General features: G+C 47.0%; 2 protein-coding genes across 5 annotated transcripts in view; both read right to left on the bottom strand.

Moving 5' to 3' along the window:
* Positions 1–824: 824 nt before the first annotated feature.
* paf1 (PAF1 homolog, Paf1/RNA polymerase II complex component) lies at positions 825–5,884 on the bottom strand. 2 transcript variants are annotated; one of them, XM_084467442.1, is made up of 14 exons: positions 5,713–5,884; positions 5,247–5,276; positions 5,042–5,134; positions 4,830–4,951; positions 4,691–4,757; positions 4,399–4,500; positions 4,180–4,285; positions 3,962–4,030; positions 3,571–3,674; positions 3,276–3,392; positions 3,058–3,186; positions 2,759–2,864; positions 2,187–2,265; positions 825–1,590 (listed from the first exon to the last, which is right to left on the bottom strand). In XM_084467442.1, exons 1-14 carry the CDS (start codon positions 5,757–5,759, stop codon positions 1,043–1,045), a joined length of 1,719 nt encoding a protein of 572 aa, XP_084323568.1. In that variant the 5' UTR covers positions 5,760–5,884; the 3' UTR covers positions 825–1,042. The 2 variants fall into 2 exon arrangements, with proteins under 2 accessions (XP_084323568.1, XP_084323567.1); XM_084467441.1 differs by having other exon boundaries at positions 826–1,590; positions 5,247–5,279.
* Positions 5,885–6,437: 553 nt separating this feature from the next.
* taok1a (TAO kinase 1a) overlaps positions 6,438–14,974 on the bottom strand; it is a 24,756-nt gene continuing 16,219 nt past the window's right edge. For all 3 annotated transcript variants that reach the window (XM_084467435.1, XM_084467433.1, XM_084467434.1), the window contains exons 16-20: positions 14,198–14,401; positions 13,322–13,561; positions 12,186–12,398; positions 11,445–11,627; positions 6,438–10,699 (exon numbers count right to left, since the gene is read on the bottom strand). In XM_084467435.1, coding sequence (XP_084323561.1) covers positions 10,133–10,699; positions 11,445–11,627; positions 12,186–12,398; positions 13,322–13,561; positions 14,198–14,401 — 1,407 coding nt within the window. In that variant the 3' untranslated portion in view covers positions 6,438–10,132. The remainder of the gene's footprint in view (positions 10,700–11,444; positions 11,628–12,185; positions 12,399–13,321; positions 13,562–14,197; positions 14,402–14,974) is intronic.

The raw sequence follows: 14,974 nt of genomic DNA, 5'->3' as shown, positions 1-14,974 counted from the left end.
ATGTCATTTATTGCATTTATATAACTTGCTTTGCATAGTGAGTGATTGTGTGCGGGGGATATGACAGCTAAAACACCCTGACTGTTGCATGTTATAATTAATTTATACAGCGTTTTACAAAGTAATTTTGTGCGGGGGGATAGGACACCTCATCCGATTCAACACTAGTGTCTAACCCCCACCCGGGTGATGCACGGCAGCCAGGACGTTCACCACATACTGGCTACCTCAGTCGAGAGGTGATGAACGCTACAATCCAATTAAAGCCGGGGCTGATTAGGCGGCCATGTTACTACCAGAGCCAGGTTGGGAATCCGGCCAGGACACCGTGTTTAGCAGTCCCGACTCCAGCTAGCGACGCCTGCCACGGGATCGTTAGTGACCGCACGTAGCCAGGACCCCGGTTAGCGGCTCATGCGAAAGACCGTGCTCGTTTCCATCTCCCCAGGCATTGGGGACATCACATTGCCAGCCGGATGGGCAACCCCTACCGGCTCTCCAGCACCTCTATCGGCTCCATCTGGTCTCCCATCCAAGGATGGACCAGGCCAGTGCCAGGACAGCCCTGCATGCATGATTATCCCCCACCCACCCACCCACTCTGATTAAGACACACCCCCACCACCCAGCGCAGTGATTAGACCATTGGCTGGCTTATTGACCGCTGCCACTGATATAGACGGATAGAATCTGGTTTCATTGGGAAGTAAGTAACGGAGCAACCATACAATCGTTTACATATTGAAAGTGTGCTGCCCGCAAAACACGCATTGACCGAATCTAAACCTCTGTTCCGATGTAGCCACATGGATGACTCATGACAGGTGTCATCGTTATTATTTTTTTTTATTAAAAAAAAAAAAGAAAAAAGAAAAGGAAACAAAAACAGAATACACTTTCACTCGTCTAACCAGCTCCTTTGGACCGAAGCCCTCGACTGCCTGGCCGGCGAGGCTCTCTAAAAGTCGGCAGACCCCGGGGCCCTCCGCCCCGACACGAGCCAGACGTCCCGGGCGTTTCCTCCCCGGACCCCCGGGGGCCCTCATTCGCTGTCACTGCCGTCGCTGGAGTCGGACGCCTGCTCGCTGCCGCTCCCGCTCTGGGCTCGGCCACCCGAGCGCTCGCTGCTGCGGTCGCTGTGCGCCGGGGACGCGCTCGCCCGGCTCCTCTGGCCCCCCCGGTCCTCCTCCTCGCTGCCGCTGCCCTCCTCCTCGCTGCCGCTGCCCCGGGCGCCCGGGTGCTTGGGCTCCGTGATGTCCGCCTCGCTGTCCTCGTCGTCGTCGCTGCCGAAGATCTCCTCCTCGTCCCGCATCTCCCGGGTCCGCTCCCCGCCGCTGTCGCTGCCGCTGCCGCCGCTGTCGCCGCTGGGCTTCCTGATCCGTCGCTTGGCCTTCTCGCGCTGCTCCTCCTCGCCGCCACCGCCGCCGCCGCCCACCTCCACCTCCTCCTCCTCCTCGTCCTCCTCTTCCACCGCCGCCCTGGCCGGCCGTTCCGGCACCTCGTCCTCCTCGTCCTCCTCGTCCTCGTCCCTCTCGGAGTCGCTGTCAGAGTTTTCGGCATCGCTCCCGCTGCCCTTCTCCTTCTCGTCACCTAGAGACGCCACGCCCACACAGCCAGGGGTCAGACAGGGGTCAGCCAGGGGGCAACACAGCCAGGGGTCAGACACGGGCAACACGTAGATCAGACAGACAGGGGCAACACATAGAACAGACAGACAGGGCAACACGTAGTACAGCCAGGGGCAACAGCCAGGGGAATCAGCCACGGTTCCCTTCTGCTGGCCGCTCCAGAACCAAACGTAATGCAACATGGGCCGTGGTTTTAAAACCTCATAATACTACAATATTATTTTCCCTTTTTTTTTTTTATCAAGACGAAATCAGTACAAAACAACCCTCAACAAATCACTTTGACCAAAGACACTGACATTTTACTTGTTTTAATAAACTCAAAAAACATGTAATGATAAATAGAATCATCCATCATTCGAGTATATCCCAGGACATTGGCAGGACGGTGTATATTGACATTTTAAACATCCACTGAGCCATTACCAACTTTTCCAGGAGCATACTGAGCCCAGAGAATAAATCCATTGGATCTAATCTATCCTGCCTCACCAACACAGACCATAAACCAACAACAATAAAAACGAGTAGAGAAAGAGCAAACAACAAACAACTGACCGGAGTCCTGCAGGTCCTTGTCCAGGTCCTCCTCCTCATCCTCTGGCTCGTGGTTCTCCAGCTGGGCTTTGCGGGCGTCCTGCAGTGCACAGAGACAGGTTAGTGTTGCTACACTGGGACAGCTTCATCATAACCCTACTAACCAGTACCACGGCCAGGCCATGACCATCTAGAAGTAGGATTCAAAGTATGCATGGTCTTACAGGACGAAAAAAATAACAATATTCCACATCAGCATCTGTGATTTATATGATCTCATAGGATATATGATCAGGGCTGTTTATACATCTATTAAGCATAAAACCATCATTCATTTGTGTATGCCTTGAACAATAATATGTTGGTATATGCTCAATAAGACACTTAACTTAGTATAACTGAGTATATATTTTTTGATTTTATATATTTTATATTTGATTTACACATTGTTGGCCATGCAATCGATGTCCTTAATGGCCCAACAGAAGTTAAATATAACACTCCTAGCAGCCAACTCTTTAAGCATTGCTATTGGTCCCATAACGTACCTTAAACACTCTTAGTTAAAAGGTCTTTAAAGGTGGAACACTCACCTGGGCTTCCAGCTCCTTCTCATTCATATCTCTGTGCTTGCACACGAGCACGGCGTTGGTGGTGGACTGGGCCCCTGCCTTGGCTCTCCTCTTGCTCAGACGCACTCTGCAATGTGCAACATCACAACACCGCAAGCGTTTAACATCAAAGGTCAACTCTGTCTAACATCAAAGGTCAACTCCGTTTAACGAGGCGGCCCCCTCTGATTCCTCTACTCACTGGAAATATGATCTTGATCTATAAAAGTAACCATTCATTTTTCTATACAATGTTTTTGAAGGAGCGCATTCTGGGTTACCTTGTCTCAAGCTCATTGTAGTAAACACCGTCTCCATCCCTGAAGATAAAGAAGTAGTTCTCCTCGTAGCCCTTGCTGGCTTTGTTCTTGACGTTCCAGTTGTACTCCCTGGCGATCTTGTAGTCGTACCTGGAACACAGAACGCGTGGGCATCAGCACGGTCGAGTGAATCATTGAAGGTAGCCGTGATGTGACAAAACCCCAACGTCTCCACTCACAGCTCGTCAGGCATGTAGTCCAGCTCCTCGTCTACGTCTCTCTTGCGCTTGCGGATGGTCTCCTCATTGGGCAGGAAGTAGGCCACAAATTGATTTCCTTCCTCATCCATCATACCTCTGTGTGGAGGGAAAAGAAACGATGCAATGGGTGACGATTCAATGGTAGGTCACTGCAACACACACACACACACACACACACACACACACACACACACACACACACACACACACACACACACACACACACACACACACACACACACACACACACACACACACACACACACACACACACCTGATCATGGCCTGAGACATCATCTCGACTCCAGCGGGAGCAGTCATGTCTTTAGGTGCAGGGTCAGAGTCAAAGATGACCTGAGCACACGGGTTGATCCACATCTGAAAGGAGGAAAAACACCATGCAGGGTCATTAACTATAAAAAAAAAAACATTGGTCTATGTGCATGCATTGCCCAGCACTAATTAAATTACATTAAAAGTTCAGCTTAACCAAAATATATATACACAGGATTGGTTCATTGGCCATCAAAAAACTAAGATATTAGAAGAATTAAAAACAGTGTATATTGCGGGAGAAAGGATAATAAGTTTCCTAAAATTTAATTACAAATCGTACAGACTAGATCCTATACAGACATCACTAAAGAGTAAGAACCATAGCTTACCTTGAAGTCAGGGAACGCGGGCATAACTTCCACAGGAGTGACTCTGGGTTTGCTGTAGTGTGTGACGATCTGAGGAGGAAACAGGCACGTTTCAGTCCAAACCACACGCAGTATAATGTTTTACTTTAACTATATGCATTCTTAATAAAATATTATTCATGATGTCTTTAAGTCTAAAGGAACATGATGACGTGAGCTACAGAAATGAGTTAACCCACCGGTTTCTGTGCATCCTCAAAGGTCTTCTCAATAGCAGAGATCTGGCTGTCTCTGTCCTTGTAGATCTCCTCTTCGGTGAACTGTTGTTTGACAGACACACCGATTCTGAGGAGAGGGACAGGCCGGGGAAAGTTAAGAATCAAAGCGTCAAAAGTAAATTGTAAGAAATCGAATGTTCAAATCATCAGATTCACAAACATTCAACTCATCTAACTCACTTGACTTCCACTTTCTCGTTGCAGACTCCGTATCTGTTGAACTCTGTAGAAATGTACTCTGTCTTCCTCATCCACGGCACCACCTTGGCGTGCTGCTGCGACCTTTACCAAGAGGTGGGGAAAAAACACAAAACATTCAACATGATTTCAAATAAAATGGTTCCACGTTAAAGTGATTATTATCCGTTTTAAATATACAAGATATGATAATCAGTGTGTGTGTGTGTGTGTGTGTGTGTGTGTGTGTGTGTGTGTGTGTGTGTGTGTGTGTGTGTGTGTGTGTTGCTGACACCTTTTAGAACTGGACGGTGCTTGCATGTCCTCTTCCAGTAACTTTTCATCCGCTGGATCCAACAGAACTGTAGAGACAAAATCCAACCGATCATGTGATGTACATGACTGTAGTCTGTAGCCTCACAAGCCTCACTTACTGCTGGGGTCCACGCGGTAGGTGTCAGGGTTGATGAGGTCGATGGTGACCCCCAGGTCTGGTTCTGTCAGCAGCTCATGTTTGTGCTGTTTCTCCAGAGAGGTGGCTTTGTACTGCACAAATCTGTTCCAAGAGATTCAGAACACCCAGCCGTCAGAGTCAGGCTACTACTCCGGTGAGACCCGACTCAGTGACAGTTGGGGGGATGTTTACCTGTGCTGGTCGAATGGATATGTGATGAATTTGGGGTCGAAGGGTATGTCTGGAAGGCTGTTGCAATATTTGACCCGACAGACCACACCTGACCTGTTAGAACAAAATGGGAAAAGTCTGTCATTTAATTTAGTTTCATTTTATTTTCCTTATAAAGAGGGCAACTGGATAATAATGAACATGTTGCCATGTTTGATGCATTTACCTTTCGGGGACAGTTCTGTGAGAGGAGCTCCTACTGCAAAGGGAAACAGATCAATGTCACATGTTCATATATTTTACAACACACACATCCAGTCTTGAGGCGGGACTGTCCAAATCTTTCAATACTTATGCTGTCCTGTACCACATCCTAAACCTTATTGCTTAATTGGATATCCGCAGACCTATATATGATAACACCTTCAGTGCATGGAGTTACATGCTCATACAGAAAGTAGCGTTGCAACCTTAAAATAATATATCATAAACGCAACACATAACACATCATTGGCAATAGCCCGCCTGGGCTATTGCCAATGATGTGTTATGTGTTGCGTTTATGATATATTATTTTACATGCACACTGCAAAAAAAGATCTAATGTTTATTCGTTGTTAATTGCCGATCAGCCACCCATACCACATCCATATCCACCCAGCAGACTTAAGTGTAGACTTGAAGGGGTTCACCTGTGTCCATCTTCGCGCTGCGCCTGAGTCTGAATAGTCGGAGCCATCGTCTACTCGAGTCCCGCACGCCTCGGGCCAGCACTGATCTCGATCAAACGCCTTCAATACAACACAAACAAAAAAACGGGTCCACTTTCAACCCCGGAGTGGACTTGTGTTCTTCCCTTTCCTCCGTCTCTGCCTTGGCGATGAACCCGGTTCTAGAATGCGGGTCAACAACAAATAAAGATTTTGTGGAGTTAAACGAATGGGCGCCCCCTAGTGTTGTGGCGTGTTGTTGCATGTGGATTCCATGCATCCTATTGCTTTGTAATCTTCTATCCTTGAATCAATACATTAAATATTCCATTTGTAACACAGCTAAATAAGCAAACGTTAACACCATCAATGAATACCTCTCACCTCGTGGTAAACGACACAGGATCTGGTGACACACTTACTGGCTCCATCCAAAATATGAGGAAAACTGTTCAAAAGTAGGACATTACACAATAAGAGGTAATCGGAAGAGTATGATCCTGATTTTACAGTGAAAGTTACGCAACGGCACCCACCTGATTTCAACTAACACCCTGTCCTCCAACGACCATGGGCGACCGACTGAAGTCATTGAATCTATGCCGATAACGTGTCACTATTCTAGTCTAGTGAAATGTTTTGGAACAATAATACTGCAAAACAAAATAAATTACACCACAGGTCAAGTTATACTAAAATTACTTTATTACAGCTGATTTCTGTTCAACATCCCTCTGCCAATACAACAGTAATTATAATACAAACAAAATGGTACATTTGATCCTAGGTAATTCGCTTTGCTTAAATCCACCATTTCTTTTTTTGTTGGTTTAACTCTTACAAGTATTATCTTATAATCTTTCAGACATTCAATAACATCTATACATTTCAAGACCGAGTACATTAAGGTGTAGTGGTAATGCTGTGGCGAGAATACTGACATCTTCAAAGAAATGCAATCTCTTTTCATATATTTGCCTGTCACCACGTCATCGTTTCACGCCACTGCTTTAGAACTCCGCCAACGGTTTGTCTATAAATATATGCATCGTGTATCTGATGCCGTCAGCCCAGTAAAAAAACTAAAAGACGGTTCAACCAAGGAAATAAGACAATTGCATTGTGTGTGTGTGTGTGTGTGTGTGTGTGTGTGTGTGTGTGTGTGTGTGTGTGTGTGTGTGTGTGTGTGTGTGTGTGTGTGTTCCGGTTTTGGTATGGCACAGTGTTGGGAGCAGAGAGGAAGAGGATCTCAGACTGTTCCGTGGTGGTTGACGTGGTAATGAATGTGTTGCGGTCAGTAGGACAGAAGTTGACACCAAGCGTTAGAATCGTGACACAAATAAAAGTCCAGGTGGGTGGAAGGAGGTCCTATGCACAACAATAAGACTCCCTCGCACAGAAACACAACAGGGCGTGGACCACAGATACGGTTGGCATTCTGACTGTTTTGACCTGACATTCATACAATTTACCTTGGCTTTTGAGCAAAAGGTCAAATCCCAATAATCTTAAATACACCCCCCCCCCCTCCTGGTCCACCATCGCTTTTACTAACAACCAAAAGAAAACCTGAATGGAACCTGTTTTATTACACAAATAGTTCAAGCTATTGACATTGGGTGTTAATACAAAAAAAAGAAGAGAAAAATAGTTGTATATTTGTATTATGGGGAAGCACAACCTATCGCACAACGTATGTAATATGACAAACCCAAAGCTCTCTGGTTACCGAGAGCAGAGCAAAACAAAACAATCCACCCATTCAAATAAATAAACACCAGTCTCGCATTTCTTGACCGCTTGACAAGGATGTGAAGGGGTGTGGGATTCACACACAGCCGAAAGGTTAGGGACTGCGTGAATCTCAAAGAGGAGCAGGAGGACCAAAGAAATTAATAAAAAGCAGAAAGGGAAATCCACTGCGTTTCATTTGGATCTTACTGGTCCGTTGGCTAAGCAAATGGCATTTTAAAGTAAACAGCAAATACATGCAAATAAAGCATTTAGTGTAGTATCCATGTACACAAACCAAGAATATCTTCCATAAACTACTTGTGACAACTCAATAGGATTTTTATTTTGAGAGCCCACATTTTATTTTTTATATCAGTGTATTCTGCAAGTTAAATAAGGTTAGTTTTTTTTTTAAAGTTATTTACTTTAATGCAAGTTTAGTTTTAAAATGTTTAATCTGGAGAAGGAAAACAAAAATCAATATTAATAAAACTCCATCTCAGTGATATATGGGAGGTTCTTTCCATGTACTTCTGGATTATTAATGTTAAGGCCTATTCATTATTCAACCCCGGTATTAGTTATCTAGTGACAGATGAGAGGGTGGGAGGTGATTAAATGGTGGGCAATCCACACACTTTTCATGACTTACCAAACCTGCTAAGTGCATTCATTTTAAAATGCAGAGTGAGAGAGAAACAAACATGGGTCAACTAAGTCATCTACCCAAGTGCATTGCCAAATTGATCAATAAAAAAAAAAGTTTAATGTTTTCCTGTTTGACTAACGTAATGCTTTCATACTTAAAAACAATAAAAACTGTGCTTGATTCATGCACCTTTGCGTAATGTAGGTAAGAAGATAGTTTTTTTTATTTGAGTCCTTAGTGTTTCATTTCTCAGGTCCAAACTTTTTATCTTCATTAACAGTGTAGTTTTTTTAAGTTTTTTATTTTCTATTCACAGATGCATTGCCGAGCCTGCTGTTATGGTCAAGGTTTCTGGCTTTACACGATAAAACTATTTGCATGTTCGGCACTTCTTTCAGACACATCCTCGCTTCTCTCCGTACTTTCAACCAGGATCAATGAAAATATCCCCTCACGCCTTCAACGCCTTGGGCAATCTTAAAAAAATAAACCCTGAACTGAAGACTCTCTGAACAGCTATGGCTAGTTTGCTCCCCCACAACCGACTTGTTTAAAAAATAGTATTCTTAAGAAACATAATATAAACTACCTTGACCAATTCCTAATGGCATCTAAATAAAAAGCCTTTCAGGGAACTTGGTAATATGCAAGGCAAATTATTATTATTATTATAACTAATTATATATCTATAGATATAGAGATATATATCTATATACATCTATATCAAGATATAGATATCTATATCTATATATCTATATCTATATAGATATAGATATCTATATATAGAAAGATAGGTTTAAAGTGCTTTAAATAGGCAGCAGTTTAACAAGGCACGCATAAAATAAACATATTCAAGGGTCCTTTTTTAAAAAGGCAACTAAGTCTGTTTCCTCCATCCATCACATAGAATGCAACATCCTCATCAAAGCAGTCTGAACAATCTAAAAACATCACCCTTGAAAGATAGTATCGCTCATTCCAGATATATTCCTCATATTTTTATAAAACTTTATATAACACCCACATTACTGCATATGTACAATGAGTATAAGAAAACTACAATTTAGACTTTGGGATCTTGCAAACTTAAGATTTGAGTGGATCTGAAGCAATCTGAACATTCAAAATAAATTGGCATCCATTTCAACTAAGTTAGGTTGTATCACTTAAATATGTAACAGCGTTTAATAAATCACAGGTTTAAAAAAAGGAAAAGGCACATTTTCTTTTTGAGCTGCAACAGTTGCAACAAAACTACGTAGCCGGACACAGTAAGGAGTGAATTTGATTGGCTTTCGGACACGTACATGTCTTAATTTTGGCGAATGACTGAGGGAACTATTAGCTTTTGATACTATAGGAAGACAACTGAGCGTCAGAGCATTGACCAATACAGCAGGCTGGCAGCAAAGACAGCGGAGCACCGTGTGTGTGTGAACCGCGGCGGGTGGTGGAAACAGGACTTGGGTCGGGAACAAGATTAACTCACTGTGATTGCGTCACACAACATTTGTAAAGGACATAGTTAATACAAGTCAAAGGCTTTCTTTTTTTTCTTTTTCCAACAGTGTTTCATGTGCAAAATGAGAGCAATGGCTGAGATAAAGCACAACATATAGATTCTAAATAATAAGGAATTTGATTGAAGAGATCTCCAAATTAAAAAAATGTTTTTAGTCAAGTGTGGACACTACGTCGGTCGGTGTTAAAACTAATTCTGAATCTATACGTGTGCTGGAAAACTGCTTTGAGGAAGGGTGGAGTCCTCCCAGCCCTTTTGACCTGAGCAACATTGATTTCACCACACATCCCTATCTGTACACGGGGAGGGGGGGGGGGGGGGTGGGGAGTCAAGGTGAGAGAAAGCGAGAGAGAGAGTGAGAGTGATAGAGAGAGCAATGTGTTGTGGAGCAAAGCCTAAACATCTCCGCCTGACTCTCCTCAGTTCCCTGGACTTAGACCCCCAGGTTGGACTGGTGCGGCGGTGCGGCGGTGGGGGGGGGAGGTGTATGCGTGTGTCTATGTGTAAGACAGATGCGACCCGTTAGATATCTGAGAGGTGACACTGGTGCTCCTGCTCATAGCCTGCTCACCGCGGCCCCCCGACGCAGTCCTCCGCAGTGCCTGGGGGCTGTTGTGCCCGCCCCCCGCGCTGTTCCGGGACAGCAGGTGCCCCCCGGCCGGGTGCCCCCACGGCTGGGGGGTCCCGCCCGCCTGCATGCCGCCGGGGCCCCAGCTGGGCCCCAGCGACCCCCCGCCCGGGCTAGAGTGGTAGTGGTGGTGGTTGCCCTGGTGGCTCCCCGCGGAGCCCATCACCACGCCACTGCCGCCACCGCCGCCGCCCCAGGGGGAGCCGCGGGCGGAGCCCCCCACCTGCCGCGGGGGCGTGTGCTGGTTCCAGCTGCCCGAGGCCCCCGGGAAGCTGTTGCTGAGGGCCTCGGGGGAGAGGTTGGACAGGGCCATGTTGCTGAAGCCCAGCCGCATGCTCTCCGAGTCGAAGGCCTCGATCTCGCGGGCCTGCCGCTCCAGCAGGCTGCGGATTCGCTCCACGCGCTCGTTCTGCAGCGACAGCATCTCCTCCTCGATCTGGGGACACGCACACGGCCCTCAGTACCCGCTCCCCGCTGACTGGTCAGCCCTACGCCGAGCGACACTCGCTCAGACCTGCAGGGTCATTAGCGCGCCGTGCTGATAGAGCTTCAATAAAAAGCTACATTGAGAATATAAATTGCACTCAATCATATTCTTTCGTCAATTATAGTAAGTGTTAAGTTACAACTATAGTTACAAAACTAAAACATAGCACACAGGCACTCAGTGTGTTGAATAAGCTAGAGGGTTGGAATGGTTCATTCCTTCGTCACCACGGGCGAGACCAAAGCCAGTTTGTGCGCATGCCAAAGCGTAAAACACAGATCAGCGCCGAGTTGAGTTAACTCGGTACTGAACAACACCCTCTGCCCATCGCCACACCCATCCCACCCCTGGCACCGTCTTCAACGGTAATCCCCTGACAGTCAAGAAATCCTCCACCAGGAAAACAGTGAAACACAGCCCCAAGGGCCGTTATAGTAAGCGTTAGCTTAACTTAAGTCAAGTTAAGTTAAGTTAAGACACCGTCTTGAAAAGGGGATTACCAAACAGTCAAGACGGGGCGACATCAGAATTTCTCTCCTAGGAAACCAAGTGAAACACAGCCCCGGGGGGCTGGATCCGGCGGCGTTTCACTGCATTTCCTGGGAGAGGAATTCTCACGTCACCCCCGTCTTGACCTCACTGCTCCAGGACAGGATCCTCCCCGGCGACCCGTGAGGCCCGGCGCGGCACTGACCTTCTGCTCCAGCAGGGCGCGCCGCAGGGACACCCGCTGCTCCAGGTGCTTGCGCTCGCGCTCGTGCTGTGCGTCCGTCTGCATCTTGATCTTGCTCTGGTAGGCGTTGAGCAGCTCCAGCTCCTGCTGCAGCTGCATGCGCACCACCTGACACTGGGACTCCTGCGCCTCGTCCAGACGCAGCTGTAGGGGGGGGGGGGAAGAGAGAGAGAGAGAGAGAGAGAGAGAGAGAGAGAGAGAGAGAGAGAGAGAGAGAGAGAGAGAGAGAGAGAGAGAGAGAGAGAGAGAGAGAGAGAGAGAGAGAGAGAGAGAGAGAGAGAGAGAGAGAGAGAGAGGGGATTAAGTGGGAGGAATGTATATACATATAGATCGGAAATAACGGATAGATACAGAGAGATATGTATAGAAGGGGAAGATGGGAGAGGAGGGGGAGAAAAAAGAGACAGACAGAGAGAGAGATGATTGAGTGTGAACAAATATATATAGAAAGGGAATAAAGAGATATAAATAGAAAGATGCATCAGATAAACTATAATTAGAGAGAGAGACAGGTGGAGTATAAAAGAGAGCATATGACCAAAAGAGGTAGAGTCGGTTGGAAAGACAAAAGGCTGGCGGGTCAGCGACCGTGAGTCATCACGGCCACCCGGGACGCCGTTTCCCAGAAGGCCTGCTGGTTTAGAACCAGAGGTGTCCCACAAGGTGTCCCTTGGCCCGCTGCAGGACAGCGCGTGGCCTCACCGCCTGGGTGGAGAGCATCTCGTTGATGGAGTGGTCGTACTGCTCCGCCAGGATGGCCAGCTTGCGGTGCTGCTCCTGCTTCAGCCTCTTCAGCACAGCCTTGTGCTCCGCCTTGGGCGTGCTCTCCAGCAGGTGGTTCCTCAGGGCCTTGTACTGCCGCGTCTGGATCTTACACGTGTCCTGGAACTGCTTCTTGATCTGCAGCTCCTTGGACTGGGGCACAAGGTGCACATAGAAGTGGGTGAGTGGACATCTTTGTTGTCTACGGGAACGGGTCAACCCAACATTTGTTAGTGCTCAGTACTTGGTTCTATGCACATCCTTACTGGGCCGACAGCCATATATTGTTGTTTCTGTTTGTTCTGACAAATGGACTTATTGTAAGTCGCTTTGGATAAAAGCATCTGCTAAATGCCCTAAATGTTAATGTATACATATTAGGTATGGGACGGTACCGCTATCCCACGGTACGCTGTGGAGCGGGGTACAGTTGCGACCGGGGTACGGTGGCTCACGGTATGGCTAAGCCATGGTATGGCCTCAAAAGGTTTTGTTGGGAGAGCCATGAAACAAATGTTATGGCAATGATCTTTTGGCGTAGCCTGAGGCAGTTAACTGATCAACTAACATCGAAGGGCAAGATTCAAATGTATTTTAAAAAGATCTACACAATAATAATAAAAAAAAACTGTTTAGGCTACAGAAACTATTTGTTTAAAAAAATATATAGCCATTAATCTAAAATCAAAGTATAATATTAAGTGTATTTGTCTTGCGATACAATGAAGAGTAAAATAAAAATCTGCAAATTCCCCCCTGCAATAAAACGGTTCACCATAAACTGAATGCAGTAATACTGTCTTGTAAACCACAGGACATTAGGCTTAACGAGGCTTTGAGTTTCACGTCACGACATGCCGACACTACTAGTTAACAGAACAAATGGTTACGCCATCTGCTGTTCAAACATTGTATAGCAAAGAAAACAATAAAAGATGATCCAACTCCCAAAGCACGCAAGCGATTCTGTGAGATACTGGTGAACATTCACCAGTACCTCCCTAGCACCAGCGCCTTCCCACCCTCCTTTACCCCAGCCCTCCTGTCCCTCCTCCCCGCGGCGGCGGGACGCCCACCTTGAGGCTCTTGGGCTGCTGCCGGACCTCCATGACGTGCTTGCGGCGCAGCTCGCGCTCCCGCCTCTTGTTGTACTCCTGCTGGTTGGTGAGCTCTGTCTGGTGCTGCAGGCGGGTCAGGTCGGTGCGCTGCCGCTGGATGTTGTTGAGCTGGCGGAACTCCAGCTCCTGCATGGACTCGTGGTGCCGCAGCAGCATGGCGTGCTCCAGGTCCCGCTGGGTCTGCCGCTTGTTCAGCTCCTGGCGGGGGACGGACCCGGGGAGAGGGGAGGGGGGTTAGGGAGACTCTCGACCCAGAACCAACCGGTTGGGACGGGATCACAGCGCTGGAGACAAGATGCAGCAGCAGCGGCAGCAGCTTTCGAATTGTATGATTTAGAGATGCGTATAGGATGCAATGTAACAGAGTTAAAGATAAGGAACAATAATATTGACATGAATAAGACATGACGTTAAACCATGGTCCGTTAAAAAAATCTTCAACCTGACTTAAAATGGAGGACATCATACAAATATATATCTTTTAATAAGCGCACTTCTTGTCTGTTAGACACGTCCTTTGAACTTAAAAATAGTCCTTAGCATTGTGTAGCGTCTTATCCTATCTATCTTTGTTGTGTACGGGGAATGGGTTAGCCTAGCGATTGTTAGTGCTCGGCACTTGGTTCTATGAACATAATTACTGTACCGACAGTGATATATTGTTGGTTCTCTTTCCTCAGACAAACGTACTTATTGTAAGTTGCTTTGGACAAAAGCGTCTGCTTAATGCCCTTAATGTGAATATAAGCGTATCCATGCACAACCAGGTGCCAACCCCGTTGCCTGGGTCCCATCGGTGTGTCGGGGCCCCGGGGGGGGGGGGGGGTGTCTCACCTCGCGCACTAGGTCCTGCTCGATGTTGTGGCGGGCGGTCAGGATCCTCCTCTTGAAGCGGCGGCACTCCAGGTCCAGGTACTGCCTCTGCCGCCGCATCAGGTTGGCCTCCTCCTCGGCCTGGAAGTGCTGGAAGTTCTCCTTCTGCTTGGACAGCCACTCCTGCTTCTCCTTCTTGGGCGTCGACTGGTTGTCGTTGAGCTCCTGGACACGAGGGAGAGACGGTGGGATGAGGAACGGATTGGATGGGCCGGCAGTCATTAACAGGTGTATATATATATCGATATAACATCGCCCTTCTTCGTGCGATACAAGAATCGGTACACTGGAGCCAAATTAGGGCTGGGTTCAAATAATCGATTTTCTGATTTAAAATCTATCTTCATTTGAATGTTCCGATATCGATTAATAAAAACCCAGGATCGATCTTTCAATATATGCCTTTTCCCGTGGATGCGTGAAGTCTCGCCGCTAGTCTCGCGTGGCCAGCCTTTGGTTCTTCGCGCAACGAGATCTGGCCACGTGAGAGACTAGTAGCAGTGAACCAAAACATAGTGGGAGCTGCATCTAGCTGAACTATTGTCCGAGGAGATACAAGAGTGGGAGTTTACAAACAAAGACCCAGCCATCGTAACGGACAATGCTGCGAATATGGCTGTGCTGTGGAATTGATGGCGCTGTTTCGCGCACACAGTCAATTTAGCCTCACAGGCAGCTCTCAAAGTTCCAGCTGTTGCACGCTTGCTTGGCCGAGTGAGGCGCATTGCTTCATTTTTT

Source organism: Micromesistius poutassou (assembly GCF_964030765.1).
Source record: "Micromesistius poutassou genome assembly, chromosome: 4".
NCBI classification, from domain to species: Eukaryota; Metazoa; Chordata; class Actinopteri; order Gadiformes; family Gadidae; genus Micromesistius; species Micromesistius poutassou.
The sequence above is the reverse complement of the archived record's forward strand: the minus strand, read 5'-3'. Positions and strand labels throughout refer to the sequence as shown.

Bases quoted from the DNA above. Each gene is read 5' to 3' on its own strand.
- paf1 (XM_084467441.1), bottom strand. From the start codon at position 5,759: ATGGCTCCGACTATTCAGACTCAGGCGCAGCGCGAAGATGGACACAG. The intron at 3,187-3,275 runs GTGAGTGGAGAC...TCTGTGTTCCAG, and splicing joins GACTACATGCCTGACGAGCT to GTACGACTACAAGATCGCCA. The intron at 2,266-2,758 runs GTGAGTGTTCCA...TGTGCACTGCAG, and splicing joins AGAAGGAGCTGGAAGCCCAG to GACGCCCGCAAAGCCCAGCT.